The sequence below is a fragment of the Crinia signifera genome, chromosome 19 (assembly GCF_055691185.1).
Source record: "Crinia signifera chromosome 19, ASM5569118v1, whole genome shotgun sequence".
NCBI lineage: Eukaryota > Metazoa > Chordata > Amphibia > Anura > Myobatrachidae > Crinia > Crinia signifera.
In genome coordinates, this window is record NC_139226.1 from 105286802 (window position 1) to 105307945 (window position 21144).

At 47.9% G+C, this 21144-nt stretch overlaps 1 protein-coding gene across 2 annotated transcripts in view; it reads right to left on the reverse strand.

The window, feature by feature from the left end:
* Positions 1-2804: 2804 nt before the first annotated feature.
* LOC146041998 (membrane-spanning 4-domains subfamily A member 4A-like) overlaps positions 2805-21144 on the reverse strand; it is a 35522-nt gene continuing 17182 nt past the window's right edge. For both annotated transcript variants that reach the window (XM_083161888.1, XM_083161887.1), the window contains exons 4-7: positions 18544-18600; positions 10715-10891; positions 6963-7082; positions 2805-4141 (exon numbers count right to left, since the gene is read on the reverse strand). In XM_083161888.1, coding sequence (XP_083018014.1) covers positions 4055-4141; positions 6963-7082; positions 10715-10891; positions 18544-18600 — 441 coding nt within the window. In that variant the 3' untranslated portion in view covers positions 2805-4054. The remainder of the gene's footprint in view (positions 4142-6962; positions 7083-10714; positions 10892-18543; positions 18601-21144) is intronic.

Here is a 21144-nt window from a genome sequence, read left to right on the forward strand (position 1 = left end):
TAAGCAGTGCAGTTCCCATTCCCCTGTGCCCTTAAGGATTATGGTCTTTTAGATCTATAGTGTCTAGGTCTACAATCAAATGTCAACAACTAATGGTCATCAGGGTCAAAAGTTCCACAGGAGTTTTTCATGTGTTTTTTGGTTGTCTATGTCGACAAAGGTTGGCATGGATACCGTATTAGTGTACAGTGTCCACTCACATGGCATGCACTATTATAATCTGACTCTATGCCCATATAGAGTTTTTTTTTTTTACAAAATAATCATAAAAAACTCATGTTGGGCACATATTGGTCTATGGGCTCCTGTAAAAATCAAAACTTTTCAAGGTAAACTTATTTTATCTTATTGCAACTGTAGCCCAAATGTATGCAATAGTCTGATCCAGGAATAGGGGCTTACTGGCCACCAGGGGGCACATAGACTGTATATATACAATACAAGAGATTTCATAACTAACGGTGCCCATAAACATTACAATTATTGTATACAATATTGTATACAATATTGCATCTCGGTTTGGCGATGAGATGAGATCTAGTACAAAAAGTAAGTGCTGCACATACTTCTTGTACTAGATCTCATCTCATTGCAAAACCGATATGCGATGAGATGCGATATTGTATACAATAAATGTAACGTCTATGGGCACCTTTAAAGTTAGATGACCAGAACATATGTAACGTGCACAATACTGTGTATGTATTCTCAGGGGCGGATCCAGGATAAAATGACAGGGGGGGCACCATGATAAAAGAGGGTTTAGGTGGGGGAGGGGCGGTGTTAGTGGTGCCAGTGTACATGCTAAGAGAGCGGCAGAGAGAGGGTGGGAATGGGATTAAAAATAGGTCCTGGCATTTAAAGTATGCAGGCCCACCATGGTGACAACAGTGGAGGATGTAGTTAGGTGTGCTCCGGGAAAGGGGGTGTGGCCACTCAACAGGGGGGCATGTCCTTGAGTGTACCACACGGATTGAGCCAAAATTTACATAATAACACACAGATTGAGCCAAAATTCACATAATGCCAAATGGATTGAGCCAAAATTCACATAATGCCACATGGATTGTGTCAAAATTTGGTACTTATTTCCTAGCACGGCGCCTCCGATTTTGATTGTATTGATCGGGTCGGAAAAATCGCGTCGATCGCATCGCATGGCCAACCAAATCGCATGCGATGCGATCGACGCGATCAACCCGATTTTTACATTGGAATCAATTTAAAATGGTCCATGAGACCCAATTTTACATTGACTTCAATGTAACAAGCCCCAAAACCCCCCAATTTTGTACAAAACCCCCCTCATGTTTTAAATGCCCCCCCAATGTTAATGCCACCCCACTATTGACACCAACCTGAAGCGTGGCGAGCGCAGCAAGCCCGCGATGGGCGGCGGTATGCGTCCTCCAACCTTTTCGTACCCCCACTATCCACGTCGGTGTGGAGTTGATTTTATATAGTGTGGCTAGCGCAGCGAGCCACTAAACCCGAAGCATGGTGAGCGCAGCAAGCCCCGCGAGGGGACACGGATACCTTCACAGGTATCCGCGTTCCCTCGCGGGTTTTACAGGTATCAGCGTCCCCTCGCCAGGCTTCGGGCTCGCTACGTTTGCCACACTTTATAAAGTCAACTCCACGCTGACATGGATAGTGGGGGTATGATAAGGTCGGAGGACACGTACCGCCGCCCCTCGCGGGCTTGCTGCGGTCACCACGCTTCGGGTTGGCGTCAATAGCGGGGTGGCGTTAACAATGTGGGGGCATTAAACATACTTTTGACCCATATTCAATGTGAAATGGGCCCTATTGGCCCATTTCACATTGTCACCTATGTAAAATCGCGCGATCAACCCAATTTTGACTTAAAAAATAATTTAACATTATTCTCTATGGGAAAATCGCGTTGATCGCGTCGGTCGCATAGCGGCCCCTTATTATGGTACCTTAAACTTAAGGCATACAATCAATGAGACGGGCGCCGTCTTAGGAAATAAGTACCCAAAATTCACATAATGCCACACGGATTGAGACAAAATTCGGTACTTGTTTCCTAGCACGGCCACAACGATTAGGATCTCGGGCATCGCAGGTAAAAAAATCGCATCGGTCGCATCGCATGCGGGCTAAAAAATCGCATGCAATGCGACCGACGCGATGGCCGCGATTTCCCATAGGGAACAATGTAAAATGCCTCAATTTACCCAAATCAACATAGGGAACAATGTTAAATGGGCCAGAGACCCCCAAAAAAAACCCTGAACAGTGAAATGGCCCCCCAAAAATAGTTAACGCCACCCCATGATCAACGTGAACCCGAAGCGTGGCGAACGCAGTAAGCCCGCGAGGGGCGGCGGTACGCGTCCTCCGACCTTTTCATACCCCCACTATCCACGTCGTTGAGATAGTTGAGAATAGATAGTGTGGCGAGCACAGCGAGCCACTGAGCCCGAAGCGTGGCGAGCGGACGCGGATACCTTCACAGGTGAACGCGTCCCTTTGCGGGCTTCACAGGTATCCGCGCCCGCTCGCCACGCTTCGGGCTCGGTGGCTCGCTGCACTCGCCACACTATCTATTCTCAACTCCACGCCGACGTGGATAGTGGGGGTATGAAAAGGTCAGAGGACGCGTACCGCCGCCCCTCGCGGGCTTGCTGCGCTCGCCACGCTTCGGGTTCACGTTGATCGTGGGGTGGCATTAACTATTTTTGGGGGGGCCATTTCACTGTTCAGGGGGGGGGTTTGGGGGTCTCTGGCCCATTTAACATTGTTCCCTATGTTGATTTGGGTAAATTGAGGCATTTTACATTGTTTCCTATGGGAAATCGCGGGCATCGCGTCGGGACCATCGCATGCTTTTTTTGGCCGCATGCGATGCGACCGACGCGATTTTGACTTTTTCAGTGCATTTCAATGGGAAATCGCGGGCATCGCGTCGGTCGCATTGCAGATCATTAAAAATGACCCGCGATGCCCGCGATTGTGGCCGTGCTAGGAAACAAGTACCCAAAATTCACATAATGCCACACGGATTGAGCCAAAATTCACATAATGCCACACGGATTGAGACAAAATTCACATAATGCCACACAGATTAAGCGAAATTCACAATACGCTTCTTAAACAGGGATATTGTCCACCAAAGGCGCCCATTAAACATTTACACCATAATGTCCATTACACGTTATTTTACACGCAATTATGTCCATTATGTATTATGCCAAACACCATAATGCCTATTAAATATTATGCTACATAAGTGCTGCTTATCTACATGCTCATTGCCAAGGGTTCCATGCTCATTGCCAGAGGTTCTATGCTCGTTGCCATGTGGGATTACATGCTCGTGGAAAATGGGGGACAGCCGCCGGCAGGCAGAAGTGATAGCCACTGACAGCCTCTGGCCCCTTTTACACCAGCCTAGTCCCTGCATTTTCTGGTGTGAGAGGGAGAGAAATCCACCCCTCCCCCCATCAGTTATCTAATTTAACCGGATTTATCTTCGGAACCAACTGACCCATTTACATGAATCAAGTATCATATTGAAGAACTTTTGAGTGGGCTTTGAATGATTTTGGTCCAGTGAAACTGGAATGTTTGGTTCCAGAGTAATTTGCCCTCAAAGAAGATGAACAGCCATGAAATTACATTTCAAAAATAATAAAATTGGTTTACATGCAATATCTCTGGAACCGATTAACCGATATGGACCAGCCTGGTATCATATTGAAGGCCCAGCGATTTGGAATTGAATAAGATTAACCACAAGCTTCTGTGATGCCAGGGGGGGGGGGGGAACTGGCAGCCGTCAGAACCAGGTGGTGGTCAGAATTGACGGGTCCCATATTATCCTATGGGGAAAAAAACGTTACAGCTTTGCCAGGAGATATCTCTGGTTTCCGGGAGGCTAGAGACACGGGGCTGGGCTCATCGGAAAGCCCTGGTTCTCAGCTACAAAATAAAATGACAGGGGGGGCACGTGCCCGGGTGCCCCCCCCTGAATCCGCCACTGTGTATTCTCAGAATGCCGGAACATAAATAACACTGTGATCCATCACTGTGACCAAAACTCTCCATCAGTTGTGGGGACAGCGGATTGGCTGGGAGCATTTGTAGACGTCATGTGATAAACAACAGCTGCCTGGAATAAATACAAAGGTGAAATGTTAGGCATTAACCCTCTATGTACTTACTGTATCATTATATGGTAATAAAGATGTTTGCTGTTAGAATGAATAACATGATCTATAGAGACAGATTCAATTAGGGTCTGATGTGAATGTTCAAATATTCTCTGTAAAGCGCTGTGGAATATGTTTGTGCTGTATAAATAAATGTTAATAAATAATAATAATAATAATAATAATAATAATAAGTAAATGTTCGATGGGGAACAGTCGACATGAGTTTTTCCACCTTTTTTTGGTGTCTATGTCAACATGGCCCCCAATAAGTTTAACGTGTGCCCTCGCTATGGCTCGCTTCACTCAGCATAATTTACTGTTCCAAATTATGGATCTTAAAGAATGAAGTTGTCAGGATTAAAAAAAATCATGAAAAATTCATGTTGACCTTTTCATTGCCATGCCGACGTGTTTCTTGTGTTGATCTGTTCATCAATGTTGACATTTTGACCATGTCAACGTGTTGGTTAACCTACTGACTGTAGACCGAGACACAGGTGACCTAGCAACCAGAACCACCTGACAACACCTATCCAGGGCCGGTGCTAGGCGGTTCGGTGCCCTCCTGCAAACTATAAATTTGCGCCTTCCCAAGCTTTACAAAGCTTTACAAAGGGACAGCACACACCGAAAGAAAAACGTGTGATCTCGCACGGAAGTGGAATGGGCACACAATAGTACTCTCACTCCAAATTACACCACATAGTACCACAATTTTGGTGCCATGAGTTAAAAAAGAGGGAGTGTGGCTTCATGAGGAAGGGGCTTGGTACCATAAAAGTACCAATTACACCGTAATCCCCATAACAAATTATGCTTCACACCTCAATGCCCATTACACATTATACCACACACAGTAATGCAAATTATACATTATGCCACACATCATGATGCCCCTTACATAATATGCAGCACACCATAATGCCCTTTACACATTATGCCACACACCCTAATTCCCCTTACAAAATATGCCATGCACCATAATGCCCATATGACATTGACACACATTATGCTACACATAATGCCCCGAGAACTCCTGCATATGCCCATATTTGAAGGGCTGCTTATTCATAATGCCCACACCAGTTGCCAAAAGTAGCTGCTCTGCTTATACATAGTGCTCACACCAGTTGCCGACATTATTAGCACTGTGTAACCATATGACCACACCAGTTGCCGACAGCAGTAGCGCTGCCTATACACGTGCCCACACCAGTTGCCAACAGCAGTAGCACTGCCTATACATGTGCCCACACCAGTTGCCGACACTAGTAGTGCTGTGTAACCATATGCAAACACCAGTTTCCAACATTAGTAGCACTGCCTATACAAATATGCCCACACCAGTTGCCGACATTAGTAGCGTTGCCTATACACGTGCCCACACCAGTTGCCGACAGCAGTAGCACCGCCTATACACATGCTCACACCAGTTGCCGACATTAGTAGTGCTGCGTAATTATATGCCAACACCAGTTGCCGACATTAGTAGCACTGCTTATTCAAATATGCCCACACCAGTTGCCGACATTAGTAGTGCTGCGTAACCAGAAGCCAACACCAGTTGCTGACATTAGTAGCACTGCCTATTCAAATATGCCCACACCAGTTGCCAACAGCAGTAGCGCTGCCTATACACGTGCCCACACCAGTTGCCGACAGTAGTATACAAGTGCCAACACTAGTTGCTGACATTAGTAGCACTGCCTATACAAATATGCCCACACCAGTTGACAACAGTAGCAGCACTGCCTATACACATGCCCACACCAGTTGACAACAGTAGCAGCACTGCCTATACACATGCCCACACCAGTTGCCGACAGTAGTAGCACTGCTTATACACATGCTCACACCAGTTGCCGACAGTAGTATCGCTGCCTATACACGTGCCCACAATAGTTGCCGACATTAGTAGTGCTGTGCTGCCTATACACGTGTCCACACCAGTTGCCGACATTAGTAGTACTACACTCACACTTTACTCGCCTGGCAGCTGCTCATCCTCTCCTGTGACTTCAGTCTTGCTCCCTCATAGCTCCTCCCCTTCTGTTCCGTGTAGCCCGCCCCATCCGGCCGTGTAGCTCTGCCCCTTTTCGCACGTACTACTGCTGCGTGCTGACCTGGCCTGATCTGATGTTTAGGTAGGAGCCTGGAGGGAGATCTGTGCCTCGGCACTGCTTCCTGTCATCAAGTATGACAGGCGCAGCAGCAGCAGCCACAGAGACAGACAGCAGAGGATGCAGAGCAGGGACAGTGCCTCTCCTGCCCTGCACCTACCTACTTTGCATCCTCTGCTGAGCGGTAGCGCCGGCCCTGCACCTATCACTTATTGGGTGGAGTGCTGGGTCATTAGATACTGTATAGAACACCTACACCTAGCTTACTTACAGTACAAACCCTCTCAGAATGGCCGGAAGGGTCCTGAAAATCATGTCCCCTTCCCACGCCCCCCCCCCCCCCCCCCAATGAAGGGTGGGCAAGCATCCTGCATTTAGCATGACCCCCACATTAGCCCCCACACCCCCTCCCTCTGCAGGTCAAATAACGGCATTCGCGGCTCTTATGGGGAGGAAGCGGGGCTCAAATGAAGCAAATTCCATAAATTAGTACCACTCCCTCCCCAAAGAGCCGCGAATCGCGGCATTTACCGGAGTGGAGCGGGGCTTAATGACGACAAGACCCACCCCCGGATAAGCTGTATAGAGTCTCCTCTCCAGGCTTCTCCCAGAGAGGAGACAATGATGGAAAGCAAGTATGACACCTAGTAACCCTTACCACTGCATCGTAAGACGTCCTGCACATGGTTTTGCATCCAAAAATTGATGTAGACAATGCGATGCAGAACTCCAGTACAGTAAGAAGGAATAGAATCGATATGATGCCTAGAAGCAGAGGCTACAGCAGAAAGAAATAAAAAAACAGAGAGATGGCAATTATATAAATATAATGCACCACAACATTTACTAATGCTGCCATGAATCATATAGAACAGCTGAAATATATACCAGTGTATGGTGTACTATCATTACATCTTCTACAATGTATACAGTATAAGGAAATACTTAGTGGTTAACAATAAATTGGGAAGACACAATATATAATGGGTTTTATAAATATGTATTTAAATATATAAATATATATTTAAAGTAGTGCGGGTGCGGGAGGGGCAGGGTAGATGATTTGTAGTCAGTGGGGCAGGAGGTTAGATGATGTGCAGTCAGTGGGGCAGGAGGGTAGATGATGTGCAGTCAGTGGGGCAGGAGGGTAGATGATGTGCAGTCAGTGGGGCAGGAGGGTAGATGATGTGCATTCAGTGGGGCAGGAGGGTAGATGATGTGGGGAAGGAGGGTAAATGATTTATAGTCAGTGGGATAGGAGGGTAGATTATTTGTAGTCAGTGGGGCTAGAGGGTAGGTGCCCTCGCTCCTGAAACGGGGCGTGACCACATAAAAGGGGATTGGTCATGCGAAAGGGGTGTCTTAATGTTTTTTTTGTAGTTGTTTTGTTTTTTAATACAACTTACTTTTAATAGGCTGCGTGAGAGGGGGTTAGGGTTAGGCTGTGGGAGGGGAGGTTAGGGTTAGGCTGCTGGAGTGCAGGTTAGGGTTAGGCTGCTGGAGTGCAGGTTAGGGTTAGGCTGCCGGAGTGCAGGATTAGGTTGGCTTGCTGGAGTGCAGGTTAGGGTTAGGCTGCTGGAGGGCAGGTTAGGGTTAGGCTGCTGGAGTGCAGGTTAGGGTTAGGCTTCTGGAGTGCAAGTTAGGGTTAGGCTGCCGGAGTGCAGGATATGGTTGGCTTGCTGGAGTGCAGGTTAGTGTTAGGCTGCTGGAGGGAAGGTTAGGGTTAGGCTGCCGGAGTGCAGGATAAGGTTGGCTTGCTGGCGTGCAGATTAGGGTTAGGCTGCTGGAGGGCAGGTTAGGGTTAGGCTGCTGGAGTGCAGGTTAGGGTTAGGCTTCTGGAGTGCAAGTTAGGGTTAGGCTGCCGGAGTGCAGGATATGGTTGGCTTGCTGGAGTGCAGGTTAGTGTTAGGCTGCTGGAGTTAAGGTTAGGGTTAGGCTGCTGGAGGGCAGGTTAGGGTTAGGCTGCTGGAGTGCAGGTTAGGGTTAGGCTTCTGGAGTGCAAGTTAGGGTTAGGCTGCCGGAGTGCAGGATATGGTTGGCTTGCTGGAGTGCAGGTTAGTGTTAGGCTGCTGGAGGGAAGGTTAGGGTTAGGCTGCCGGAGTGCAGGATAAGGTTGGCTTGCTGGCGTGCAGATTAGGGTTAGGCTGCTGGAGGGCAGGTTAGGGTTAGGGGAGGTTAGGGTCAGGCTGCATTAGGGGAGGTTAGGGTCAGGCTGTGGGAGGGGAGGTTAGGGTTAGGCTTCTGGAGTGCAAGTTAGGGTTAGGCTGCCGGAGTGCAGGATATGGTTGGCTTGCTGGAGTGCAGGTTAGTGTTAGGCTGCTGGAGGGAAGGTTAGGGTTAGGCTGCCGGAGTGCAGGATAAGGTTGGCTTGCTGGCGTGCAGATTAGGGTTAGGCTGCTGGAGGGCAGGTTAGGGTTAGGCTGCTGGAGTGCAGGTTAGGGTTAGGCTTCTGGAGTGCAAGTTAGGGTTAGGCTGCCGGAGTGCAGGATATGGTTGGCTTGCTGGAGTGCAGGTTAGTGTTAGGCTGCTGGAGGGAAGGTTAGGGTTAGGCTGCTGGAGGGCAGGTTAGGGTTAGGCTGCTGGAGTGCAGGTTAGGGTTAGGCTTCTGGAGTGCAAGTTAGGGTTAGGCTGCCGGAGTGCAGGATATGGTTGGCTTGCTGGAGTGCAGGTTAGTGTTAGGCTGCTGGAGGGAAGGTTAGGGTTAGGCTGCCGGAGTGCAGGATAAGGTTGGCTTGCTGGCGTGCAGATTAGGGTTAGGCTGCTGGAGGGCAGGTTAGGGTTAGGGGAGGTTAGGGTCAGGCTGCATTAGGGGAGGTTAGGGTCAGGCTGTGGGAGGGGAGGTTAGGGTTAGGCTGCTGGAGTGCAGGTTAGGGTTAGGCTGCTGGAGTTCAGGTTAGGGTTAGGCTGCTGGAGTGCAGGTTAGGGTTAAGCTGCTGGAGTGCAGCTTAGGGTTAGGCTGCTGGAGTGTAGGTTAGGGTTAGGCTGCTGGAGTGCAGGTTAGGGTAAGGCTGCTGGAGGGGAGATTAGGGTAAGGCTGCTGGAGGGGAGGTTAGGGTTAGGCTGCAGGAGAGGTGGGTTAAAATCTCACACCTATAGACATGCACAATATCTTTCACACACACATGCACACATACTTTCACACATCTAAACATACACATGAACATTCATACAGTCAAAAATATTTAGCAGTTATACACACACACACACACACACACACACACACACATACCACCTCTGCCATGAGTGACACTCACCATTTAAGGTGGCTCAGGCTGGTGCTGGAGGTCTCCTACCCTGCTCATGCTGTTTGCTGAGCTGGCACTGGCTGTACACTGTACAGCCCCCTTTTCAGACCTCTGGCTGCACTGCTGGGTTGGTAAAACACTTAGAAGCCTTACAGGGAATGGGCTGAGGTAACTAACCCCCTGTGCTCCCAATTCCTTCTGTCTTCATTTTGGTCCACTGGTCCTGGGGGAAGTGAGTGCACTGGCCAGATCTGTCACTCTGTGACTGTTCCTGGGCCGAGTCATAGAGTGACTCTGCATAGCGTTATACACAGGCTCACAGATTGACAGTTCTGGGCTATTATATAAGAGATTATATAAGAGATTAGTGACAAACAGGATAATTGGGTCCGGGTTTATAAGTACCCAGAAGCCACCCTGCCACTTGTATCCTCACTGGCAAGAAGAACAACAAAATCATATACTGCTATTTGACAGTTGCTCATTTTGACAATAGTTGCCGGAATGATTTTCAGTGGGGTTTATGTTGTAACATCTTGACTCAAAAAATTGTCCAAAGTCATCTCCCGGTATGGCGGGAGGGTCCCGGAAATCAAATCTCCCTCCTGGCCCCCCCGGAAAGGCATTGCACTGTGGGGAAGGGGGGTGGGGGGGGTGGGCTAAAATGCAGCGATTGTGCTAGACACGCCCCCCAATAGTGCAGCCCGTCTGTGGCTCCACCCCTGTACCGACCTCTTCCCCTCCCGGCAATGGCCCCGCCCCCTGCTTCACTGAGCTGGCTGCCCTCTCCCGGGGAGAGGGCAGCAAAAAAGTCGGCAACTAAGAGTTATCTAAAGTTATACAGTCTACCAACAGGAAGCATATAGAAATCAAATTACCAGAGTCTGGAACTCCCCATCACAGGCTTGGCTTGGCCAGTAATATGCACAGTACACAGCCATGTGTCCTTCGACCATGGGCCCGAAGGTCAGCCGCAGGTGTCTAATTAGCGTTACTGCTGTTCCAGCGGACACTGACTATCTTAACGCGTCTACTAAACCGGTTCAACTAAGGGGGATCAACCATACCATGGTCGGTCTAAACCCTGTTGACCCGCTATACCACAACCATACAAAAATTTGTCTAAAGTTATACTTTCTACCAACATGAAGCATATAGAAATTACCAGAGGCTGGAACTCCCCATCACAGGCTTGGCTTGGCTGGTAATATGCACAGTACACAGTGCTAAAGTGGTGGTAATAATATAGCCATGTTGAGTCAAGTAAAAATAAACAATATTTTATCATCACTATAAATGCTGCTATGGAGCTGATTATGTTTAGAGCCAAGCTGGATTTCACCTGGAACATAAAGGAAAGAGATGATTTAATACGATAAAACCTTTTTAAAAGGTCATTGCAAGTTTTTTTTGCTCAGTAATATTTTATGTGAACCACTATACTACCAAAATATAAAGCACTGTGAAATATGTAGGGTTGCCTACCCTGAGTATTGACTCTAACTCCCGGTCTCACCGAAATTTTAAGCTTACGCTGAGAAACCTGTGACTGCCAGGGCCGGATTATAATGGGGGCACAGGGGGTCAGTACCCCCAACACCCCTCTATCTAGGGGCCCCTGTGGTTGGCATGTATTTTTTTTTAACTAAATTATTATTATTTTTTCTTTAGCTCATGGTTTTGTACATGGGAGTGTGCAATGCATTACTGGGAGTTGACTAAGTCCCATAAGACTTTGAACAAGAGGTCAGAGGCTGAGAGGCTTCTGCTAAGCTCTGCTTGGTGGAGCTCATCATATGCTTCTCAGGCCCATGAAGGGTAACAGCAGCAGCGGCCCTGTCATGGGAGGGTTTTTAACCAGAGACAATGCTGAGCTAGTCAGAGCTCCTACAGAGTAAGATACAGAGGGACAAACACAGATTTTTCATGCTGTATTTTTATATTATATATATAAATTAATCCATCCCCCCCCCCTGCAGTTGACCATTAACCAGGTTTATACTGCTTTTACTCTGTGTTTTGACAGTGCAATATTCTCCCATGCAGTAATGACAAGTAGGAGGGGGCCCTACTTTCTAAAGTGCCCTGGGCCCCCTGAAGGCTTAATCCAGCTCTGGTGGCTGCGCATGTGCCAATTATGAAGTGCTGGGTGAAGGCTCGGTAAACGCGCTGTCCTATTAAATGCTGGTCACCTCGGGGCTCTCTGGGTAGCGTTGTTGCAGCGCGGCAGCATGGAGAGCGGAAGCAGCCACGGGAGCAGTGAAGCGGGAGAGAGAGGAGGTGATGGCTTGCATGGATAAAGAAGTAACTCAGTGTAAGTCAGAAAAAGACCCGCCACGGGGAGCATGAGCGGTAGGTGAGACTTTCGCTCCACGCTCCTGCAGCAGCACAGCTTCATAAGACCTCTCCCCCTGCCTGCTTTTTTAAAATTTTTCTCTCCCCACTACTTCATAATTTTTGGGGGAAAGTAGTGGGGAGTCGGTAGATGAACAATAATGTGGCAGGGGGAGAGGATCAATTTTTATGAAGCTGCAGCAGCATGGAGGGGTGAGACGGAATACTTTTTATGAATAGTTGGGAAGAGGGCAGGGGGAGAAAAATAATTTACCCTATTACCTAGGGTAAAAAAAATCAGGGGGCACAGGGTACAATCAGAGGGGAACAGGGTACAGTGAAGGTGGAAATAGACACGCCCATAGGTGTCAGTAGACACGCCCTTTGGGTGCAATATGACACGCCCCCTCCACTTTTAAATCTCCCTTAAACTGCTTTTCAAAAGTAGGCAACGTTGGAAATACAGTTGTGCTCATAAGTTTACTTGTCAGAGGATATGAATGAACTGCACGTTTGAGATCTCCCCAGAGTAGCTCAATGATATTGAGGTCAGGAGACTGAGATCGCCACTCCAGAAAATTCACTTTATTCTGCTGTAGTCAATGACAGGTCGACTTGGCCTTATGTTTTACAGATGGAGCGGGTCTCGCTCTTGCAGGGGATGGCGGAAGATTCGTCATCTGCCATCCCCCGCCAGCTGCCATAAAGGGATGCGCGCGCATCACCTTACAACGGGGCTCCTCCCGGGCCCCCGACTCCTCGCTGACGGTCACCCCGGGTCCCCGCCGCCTCGCCGCACCCCCCTCCCTGAAGTGGAGACAGACAGGGTTCCCGTCCCCCCACCGACGAGAAACTGAGACGCACGTCTCAGTCAGATGTGGCGCCTCTCGGCCAGATTCTGGCGTTGGCGCAGCGCCAGCAAAAATGAGAGGCGCTCCATGTGTAGATCATTGTCATGTTGGAACGTCCAAGTATGTCCCATGTGCAGCTTCTGGGCTGATGAGTGCAAAGTTTCCTTTGTAGCTCACATATCCCCAAAACATCAGCCATCCACCTCCATGTTTCACAGTAGGAATGGTATACCTTTCATCATAGGCCTTGTTCACTCCTCTCCAAATGTAACGTTTATGGTGGTTGTGGCCAAAAAGTTCAATTTTGGTCTCATCACTCCAAATGACTTTGTTCCAGAAGTTTTGCGGCTTGTTTCTGTGCTGTATGGAGTATTGTAAGCGGGATGCTTTGTGGCTTTTGCGTAGTAATGGCTTTCTTCTGGGGACTCGACCATGCAGCCCATTTTTCTTCAAATGCCTCCTTATTGTGCATCTTGAAACAGAGAGTGCTGTATGTCAGCTGAAGTGATTTGTGGATTTTTCTTTGCATCCCCAACAATTTTCATGGCAGTTGTGGCTGAAAATTTTGTTGGTCTACCTAACCGTAATTTGGTTTCCACAGGATCCCTCATTTTGCACTTCTTAATTAGAGTTTGAACACTGCTGATTGGCGTCCTCAATTGCTTGGATATCTTTTTATACAGTTCAATTACCTTTTCCCGGAGATCCATTGACACTTATTTTGCTCTCCCCATGACTCAGAATCCAGGTGTCACAGTCTCCCGGACCGCGGGAGTCTCTTACCGGGTCCGGGGACGTGACTACTGCAGGCGGCAGGCTGGGCATGGCGGGCGGCAGGCTGGGCATGTCAGGCGGCAGCTCGGGCAGCAGGCTCAGCAGACCAGGCGATGCCGGTCTGATGCGGGCGGTAGCCGGCAAGATAGCAGGCTGGCGGCGTCTCCCTCTGTCGGAGCTCCGGCAGCGTGTGTCCGGCTTCCGGGTACACGGGCGCGCGCTCACCGCACGCTCTAGGATTTAAAGAGACAGGCAGGAAGCTGACGTAGTCAGCTCACAGTATAAAGGAAGTCTCTGGCAGGCAATCCCTGCCAGAGTATAGGCTCACACCTACTCCAGCGTTCTTGTACCTTGTACCTTATCACCCTTGCTATTGTTTTGACCCGGCTAGTTCCTGACGACTCTCCCGCTTGACCCCTGGTACTCCATTTGACCCCTCCGTGTATGACCTCAGCTTGCTCCCGACCATCCCTCCGTCTCATCCCAGTGTACCGCAACTGTGTCTCCCGTGTATGACCCGGCTTGATTTGGACCTTCTTTGCCTCTCCCCTGGGTACCTAACTGACCGCATTGATACCGACCCGGCTAGACGACCGCCTCTCCATATTTCCTACTCCCGGTCTCCAGCTCATAAAGGGAAACCTAACCAGAGGACCGCGACCGACGTGTCGAGTGCCGCAGAAGCCCAAATCCCAATTGGAGGGGTCACTGGCAGAAAACCCTCGGCACGGTTAGACTCCGCACCTCTGCGTTAGGTCTAGCCAATTCCCGAGCTGATAGGCAGGTAGTCCAAGTATATTTGTGACAGAATACTCTGGCCCGTAAATATGGATCCAGCGGCCGGTCCGTCTCCCAAGGAACTTCTGGAGCATTTGCTAACCAGGGTGAACAAGCAGGAACAAGATCAGGCTCAGATCATGCAATGCCTGCAAACCTTGATGCAACCTATAGAAGCCCCCCCGGCTCCACCGCCTCCGGCACCACTTCCTCCGGTGGTCGCAGCAAGTGCTGCTCCTCTTCGCATTCCGAACCCCGCTAAATTCGATGGGAACCCAAAGGAATGTCGGGGATTCCTAAATCAGTGCCTCATCCAATTTGAAATACAGGCAGCATCCTTCCCGTCAGATAGGGCAAAGGTAGCCTACATGATTTCCCTACTCACGGGTCAAGCTCTGTCTTGGGCCTCTCCACTCTGGGAGAAGGATCACGTGGTGATTAATAGCATCACTGAATTCATCACCGAATTCCGTAAGGTTTTTGATGAACCGGGTAGGGTGACATCCGCCGCTTCAGCCATTCTCCGGCTAAGACAAGGAACCCAGACTGTGGGACAATACACGGTTCAGTTCAGGACCCTCGCATCCGAATTAGGGTGGAACGAGGAGGCTCTGATGGCCACGTTCACACAGGGGCTATCTGAGAAAATTAAAGATGAATTGGCAGGTCGGGAGCCGTCGACTTCTTTGGACGACCTCATTTCCTTATGTACACGGGTGGACCTCCGTTACCAAGAGAGGGATAAGGAGAGGGAACAATCCCGGAAGTACAGTTTCAAGTTGGCACCCCGATTTATTCCTCCAGCAACTAGCCCACCTTCGGCATCGGCTTCCGTGGCAAGTCAGCAATTGGAGGAACCCATGCAGATTGGGAAAGCTCGCCTTCCTTTCGCAGAAAGAGAGCGAAGATTATAAATCGGTTGTGTCTGTATTGCGGGGAGTCAGGTCATCTTCTCTCTGCTTGTCCCAAGCGTCCGGGAAATGACAAGGCCTAACTGATTGTAAGGGGGTCAGGTTAGGCACACTATCATATACCTCTTCTCGAGTGTCCGCAATAGGATTCACTATCGATGTAACCCTAATTTATGGGAACTCCTCCTTGATCCTCAAAGCCTTCCTAGACTCCGGCGAGGATGGTAATTTTATCACCGCAGAAACAGCTAAACGCTTGGGAGTTCCTTGTCACGGACTGACGAACCCCCTACACATTATAGGGGTAGATGGCAATAGGTTGCCCCTTTCAAGCATTCGTTCCAATACTTCAGTAGTACAGATGAAAGTGGGGATTCTTCATCAGGAGTCCATCTCCTTCTTCGTGCTTCCTTCAGCAGAAAATCCCGTCATTTTGGGATTGCCATCGCTACAGTTACATTCACCTGTGCTGGACTGGAAGCGTCCTCAAGTATTGGCATGGGGGCAAGAGTGTCAGGGGCGATGCCTTGAACAGATCAAACAACATTCCTGTACTGTATCTTCCTCCAAGCTGGGGTCCGGGGCCAAGCTTCCAATCTCTTATCAAGCCTTTGCGGACGTTTTCAGCAAGAAAGAAGCAGAGAAGCTGCCAGCCCATAGGATTTGGGACTGTGCCATCGATTTAGTTCCTGGGAAATGTCCTGCTCGTGGCCGAGTGTTCCCGTTGTCCATGGCGGAGTCTCAGGCAGTTTCAGATTATATCAAGGATAATTTGGAGCGAGGTTTTATCAGGGAATCCAAGTCACCAGCGGGAGCGGGTCCGTTTTTTGTCAAAAAGAAAGACGGGGGCCTCAGGCCTTGTATTGATTATAGGGGTCTCAATGCCATCACTGTAAAGGATCGTTTTCCCCTTCCTCTTATCTCTGAACTCTTTGACAAAATCAAAGGGGCACGTTTTTTCACGAAACTGGATCTCCGCAGGGCATATAATTTGATCTGAATTAGGTCAGGAGATGAGTGGAAGACGGCCTTTAACACGCGAGATGGACACTTTGAGTACTTAGTGATGCCGTTCGGCTTGAGCAACGCCCCGGCAGTTTTCCAGAGATACATGAATCATATCTTCCAAGATTTGTTGAACAAATTTGTAATTGTCTACCTGGACGACATCTTAATTTTTTCAGGGAACCTTCATGCACATCAGCAGCATGTTCAAGAAGTTCTAGCTCACCTTCGTAAGCACCGGAGCGCGCTCAAGTGACCAGCCCTGCAGTGGCTTCCTCCGGCAGCGTGTCTCAAATTCATCAGCGGCTATCACTGAAAACAGGACACTCAGCAATTTGGTCGCTGAATGCTATTAAGTCAAAATCGCACAGCGACCAAATTGTTCCATGTGTACGGAGCTGTATTAATCAATGGCCCTGTTTAAAGGGAAAGTATGGAAAGCCTAATTTAAAAACATGACCAATCGCAACCAATCAGATCACTATAGCATTCACTGGGCTTAAACCAACTGGTTATCAGAGCAGTATAATTAGGGTTACCACCTGTCTGGGATTGCTCCGGACCAGTGGCAGCCTGTACCTTTTCTGGGGAGGGGGGATGCCGGGGTACCACGATGCAGGCACTTCCCCCCCTGTCGCCACCGCATCCAGTCCCTGCAGGGTTCCTGACACCTGTGCTCTGATGACAGGTGCCGGGACTGACACATGCGCAGTATAAACCTCTGTACTGCGCATGCGGCCAGCTTCTATGGCCTGCTTCAGCAACAGTTCATAGAAGGAATCATGGTCTTGGGGCCTGCACAATACAAATGACAGGCACTGGGATCAGCAGGTGCGCCGTACCGATATAGGTACAGCGCATGAGCAATTGGCGAATTTGCACGCAGCCCACAGCAAGGCGTCCCAGAGGGAGGGAACACCTTCCAATGGGACTGCCTTGGTGACTGGCAGGTCGGACTTCCAATAGGAAGTCACTGCCAGTCCCAGTGAAGCCAGTGCAGTCTCACAGACTGCATCTGGCTTCACTACCGTGGCGGATTTTACCTGGGAGGCTGCAGCCCTGCAGCCTATAGGTAAAATCCGCCACTGCTCCGGACTGTCTGCCATTTTTAGTGGATACTTTGAACATCTCTTACAGAGATGTTGGCACTCAAAGGGTTAAAAGAAACTCAGTGTGATGCCTGGACATAAGGCCAAAAAGCCACCTCTTGGGTGTGGGATTAATTTTAACCAAATCCTGACAGCATTTGTGAAGGGATCTTCTCCATTTGTGAGGCCAAAGTTATGCTGGGTACACACCAGAACGATTTGGTCTCAATTTCCCCAATTTTGATACAATCTCGACCGATTGTATGTAAATTGGGCATGTTTTGGCATGTTTTAGATCCGATCCGATGCACGTCCCCGCTGGTCGTTTGGTCCTTTTGCAGATCCTACCTGCTGCAGTCAGGATTTGAAAACGATCCCTTCAACTGGGTGCAGATCGTGATCAGATCTTGCGACCATTGTATGATCGTCTACACACATGATTGTTCTGGTGTGTACCCTTCATATGTATAATTAGGGGTGTTACCCATCTAAGTACACATTAGTGATTAGACGTAGTCTACCCATAAATTTAAATGACATAATATAAAATAAATACAGAACATATCCAAACCCACCATATAGTTCTTGTATAATAAGCTTTTTGTATCAAAAACTATAAATGTCCAAAAGTAATTGTCGACTGTTTTAACCCCTTCTACTATAACAAACCTTAATGTAATAATGAGCCTTATTACCTTGATATCTCTATCTCTATATGGACAGGATGCTACCACCCCTTACCGCCTCCCTCCGCCAGCTACCGCATAAATACTAATCGCATATGATCTAACATGCTGTAAGTATCGCAAAGTGCAGCTCTTGCGATGAGAGCTGCCCTTTGTGAAGCAGCCAGCGAGGGGTGAGCGGGTCCTCGCTGCTCTCCCGCTACTCGTGTGCCTGGCAGCCTGCTGCTCAGATGGCTGCAGGGACTGACGGACTCCGCCTCCTCCTCCCTGCACCTGGAAGATGCTAGGGAGGAGGAGGTCACTGCGCAAACATTAGGTGAGTGGGGGGGGGGGGGGCGATGCTGGGTGATGGGGGTTGATGCGAGGTGGCAGGGTTCATAAAGAGATGCCAATATGCTTCTATGGGTGATACCCCTAGCGGGGGGTAACCCGGCATGCAACTTTAGTGCATAAAAAAATGTGGTATATACCCATATAACAGGGATTTTACAGCATTTTTGCTTCAGAGCATCCCACCATATATATATATATCTTAATAATAATATGCATAACAATTCAACTTGCTCACCTTTCCTACAGTTGGTTTGTAAGTAGCAGCAACTGAGAGAGATCCCGAAATAACGTACTAAAAAAAAAAAAAAACATGAAATCTTGTTACTTCATAGAGCAATGGCTACAATTTTTATTCTGTTTATTTTATAACTATAAAATCAGCACTGGGTCTATAGAAACTAGGAATGTGCACCGGCCACTTTAGTGTTTAGTGAAATGTGTTTTGGATCGTTATCTCCAGCAGTGTTTTGGATCTGTAATTGTTCTGAAACACCACCCTTCAGCGTATCGTGTTTCGTTGTGTTTTGTATTTTGGATCTGTATTTAAAAAAAAAAAAAAAACAGAAAAATTGCTAATATCAAAGAATTTTTTTTTTTTTTTGCTCCTACGCTATTATTTACCTCAATAACATTAATTTGCACTCATTTCCAGTCTATCCTGAATACCTCACACTTCACAATAGGGGAATTTACTAACAAAATTCATATAAAACCGGCGTACTCGTGTCCAAAAATGGTGATTCCTAATTTACTAAGCGGCCATATGTAAAATATATATATATATATAATGTAATTACTGGCAATTAGCGGGATATGGCTGCTAATTGCTGGTAAAATACGCTCGGAAAATACACTTCATTTTCCAGGTGTATTTGGCTTTAGCCTGCATGGATTAGTCAGATCCGTGCAGGCTGCAGAGTAAAAAAAAAATGACAAAATAAATTATTAAAAGAGAAAGACAGTGTGGGTAAAAACCATCACCAGGCCCAACCAGCCAGCGGCCAAAGCATTACCCCCTGACCGGTCAGCCTGGGCAGGGGTCCTGGGGAAGTGGGGACCCCCCAATAAAGGGGTCCCCCCCCTCCAGAATTTACCTGCCCAGGCTGAAGCCTGGGGCTGTCCCCAGTACCCCTGGGCTGTTGGTACCAGGCTGATGATTGTGTAAAAAAAGAAATAAACTATTGGGTTCTGCTGTGGAACTATGAGTCCCAGCAAGCCTGGTCCACATACTGGGACTTGAAGAACCACAAGTCCCAGCATGCAGCTCATTAATGGGCTTGCTAGGACTCTTAGTTCCACAGCAGAACCAATAGTTAAATAAATACACAAACACAACAGAAAAATAAAACTTTATTACACTCAGAGCCCTTTCATACAGATACTTACCTATCTTGATAGTAGATCAGTCCCCTTTTCCAGTATTAATCCACTGTGGGTACCTGTGGAGGGAAACCATACTTACATCCTCCTAGGCACTGATCGCATCCTCTTGGGTCCATATAGGCATCCACGGTCTTGGCAAAACAAAAAAAGAAAACTGGGATGAACTGGGGAGAAGCCGCAGTTTGTTTACATCCTGCGGCTCCTCCCCTGAATACTGCTATTGGCCGCCTAAAGGCCTAGCGACTTCTGATTGTCCTATAGGTGCCGCTAAATTGGGCAAAAGCCGTATTCTGGAGGACGAGTCGCAGGATGTAAACACAGACATCCTGCGGCTACTCCTCAGTTCGCCTGGTGTTGGATTTTAGTTTTTTTGTTTTGCCAAGACCCATGGGTGCATACATGGACCCAAGAAGACACAATCTATGTCTAGGAGGATCATAGAACAAGTGAATCTTCCCGCACCAGGAAATTGTATTTGTGTTGTAATTATATGGGAGGATATAGTGAAAGGTTCTGTGTGATTATATTATCACACAGCCTATGATGAGTGCCATTGACAGGTTTAAAGTAGTAAGTAAAAAAAAAAGGAAATAAAAGAAAACCAATTTATAAAGATGCACTCCTTCCTCCCTGTAGGTTTATGGGTTAAAAAGTTTTGATATTCTTTATTGGTCAATATTTGTAAAAATATAGGTATAACCCTCCAATCTGTTCTCAATCATGTCTTTACCAGGGTATGACTTAATACGTCATGTTTATGTGATGGGGAATCCTACATTGAAACAGAGCGAAGTATGTTAAAATATAGTATAAAGAAACATGTGAATAAGAAAGAAAATTAGTGTGAAAAATAAAGATTTAATTAAAATATCGGTCTCTGCTGGTCGCTTGTATGTGTCTTATTATGTGGTATTCATATTAATTTAGACACTCTTATGCAGGGCTGGATTAAAGGGGGAACACAGCCCCCCCCCCCCCCCCGCCCCCCTCTATCTAGGGCCCCCCTCTGGTTGGCATGTATTTTAAAAATATATATAATTTTTTTTAAGCTGAAGGTTTTGTGCATGGAAGTGGGGTAGTGCTGCAGCTTCACCTATTTGCCAATGTGACAATGATTAATGGTGCTGAGCATGCGGAGCCAAGGCATACTGACATTACTGACACTGTGCATTACTGGGAGTTGACTAAGTCTCATGAGACTTTGCACAAGAGGCTGAGAGGCTTGTGCTGATTTCTGCTTGGTGGAGCTCATCATATGCTTCTCAGGCCCATGGAGGACAGCAGTAGTGGCCTTGTCATGGGAGGGTTTTTAATTAGAGGCAGCGCTGAGCCTTTCAGAGCTCCTACAGAGTAAGCTACATAGGGACAAACACAGGCTTTTTATGTGGAATTTTATATATATATAAATTTATGTTTATATTAATCCCACCACTGCAGTTACCCATTAACCAAG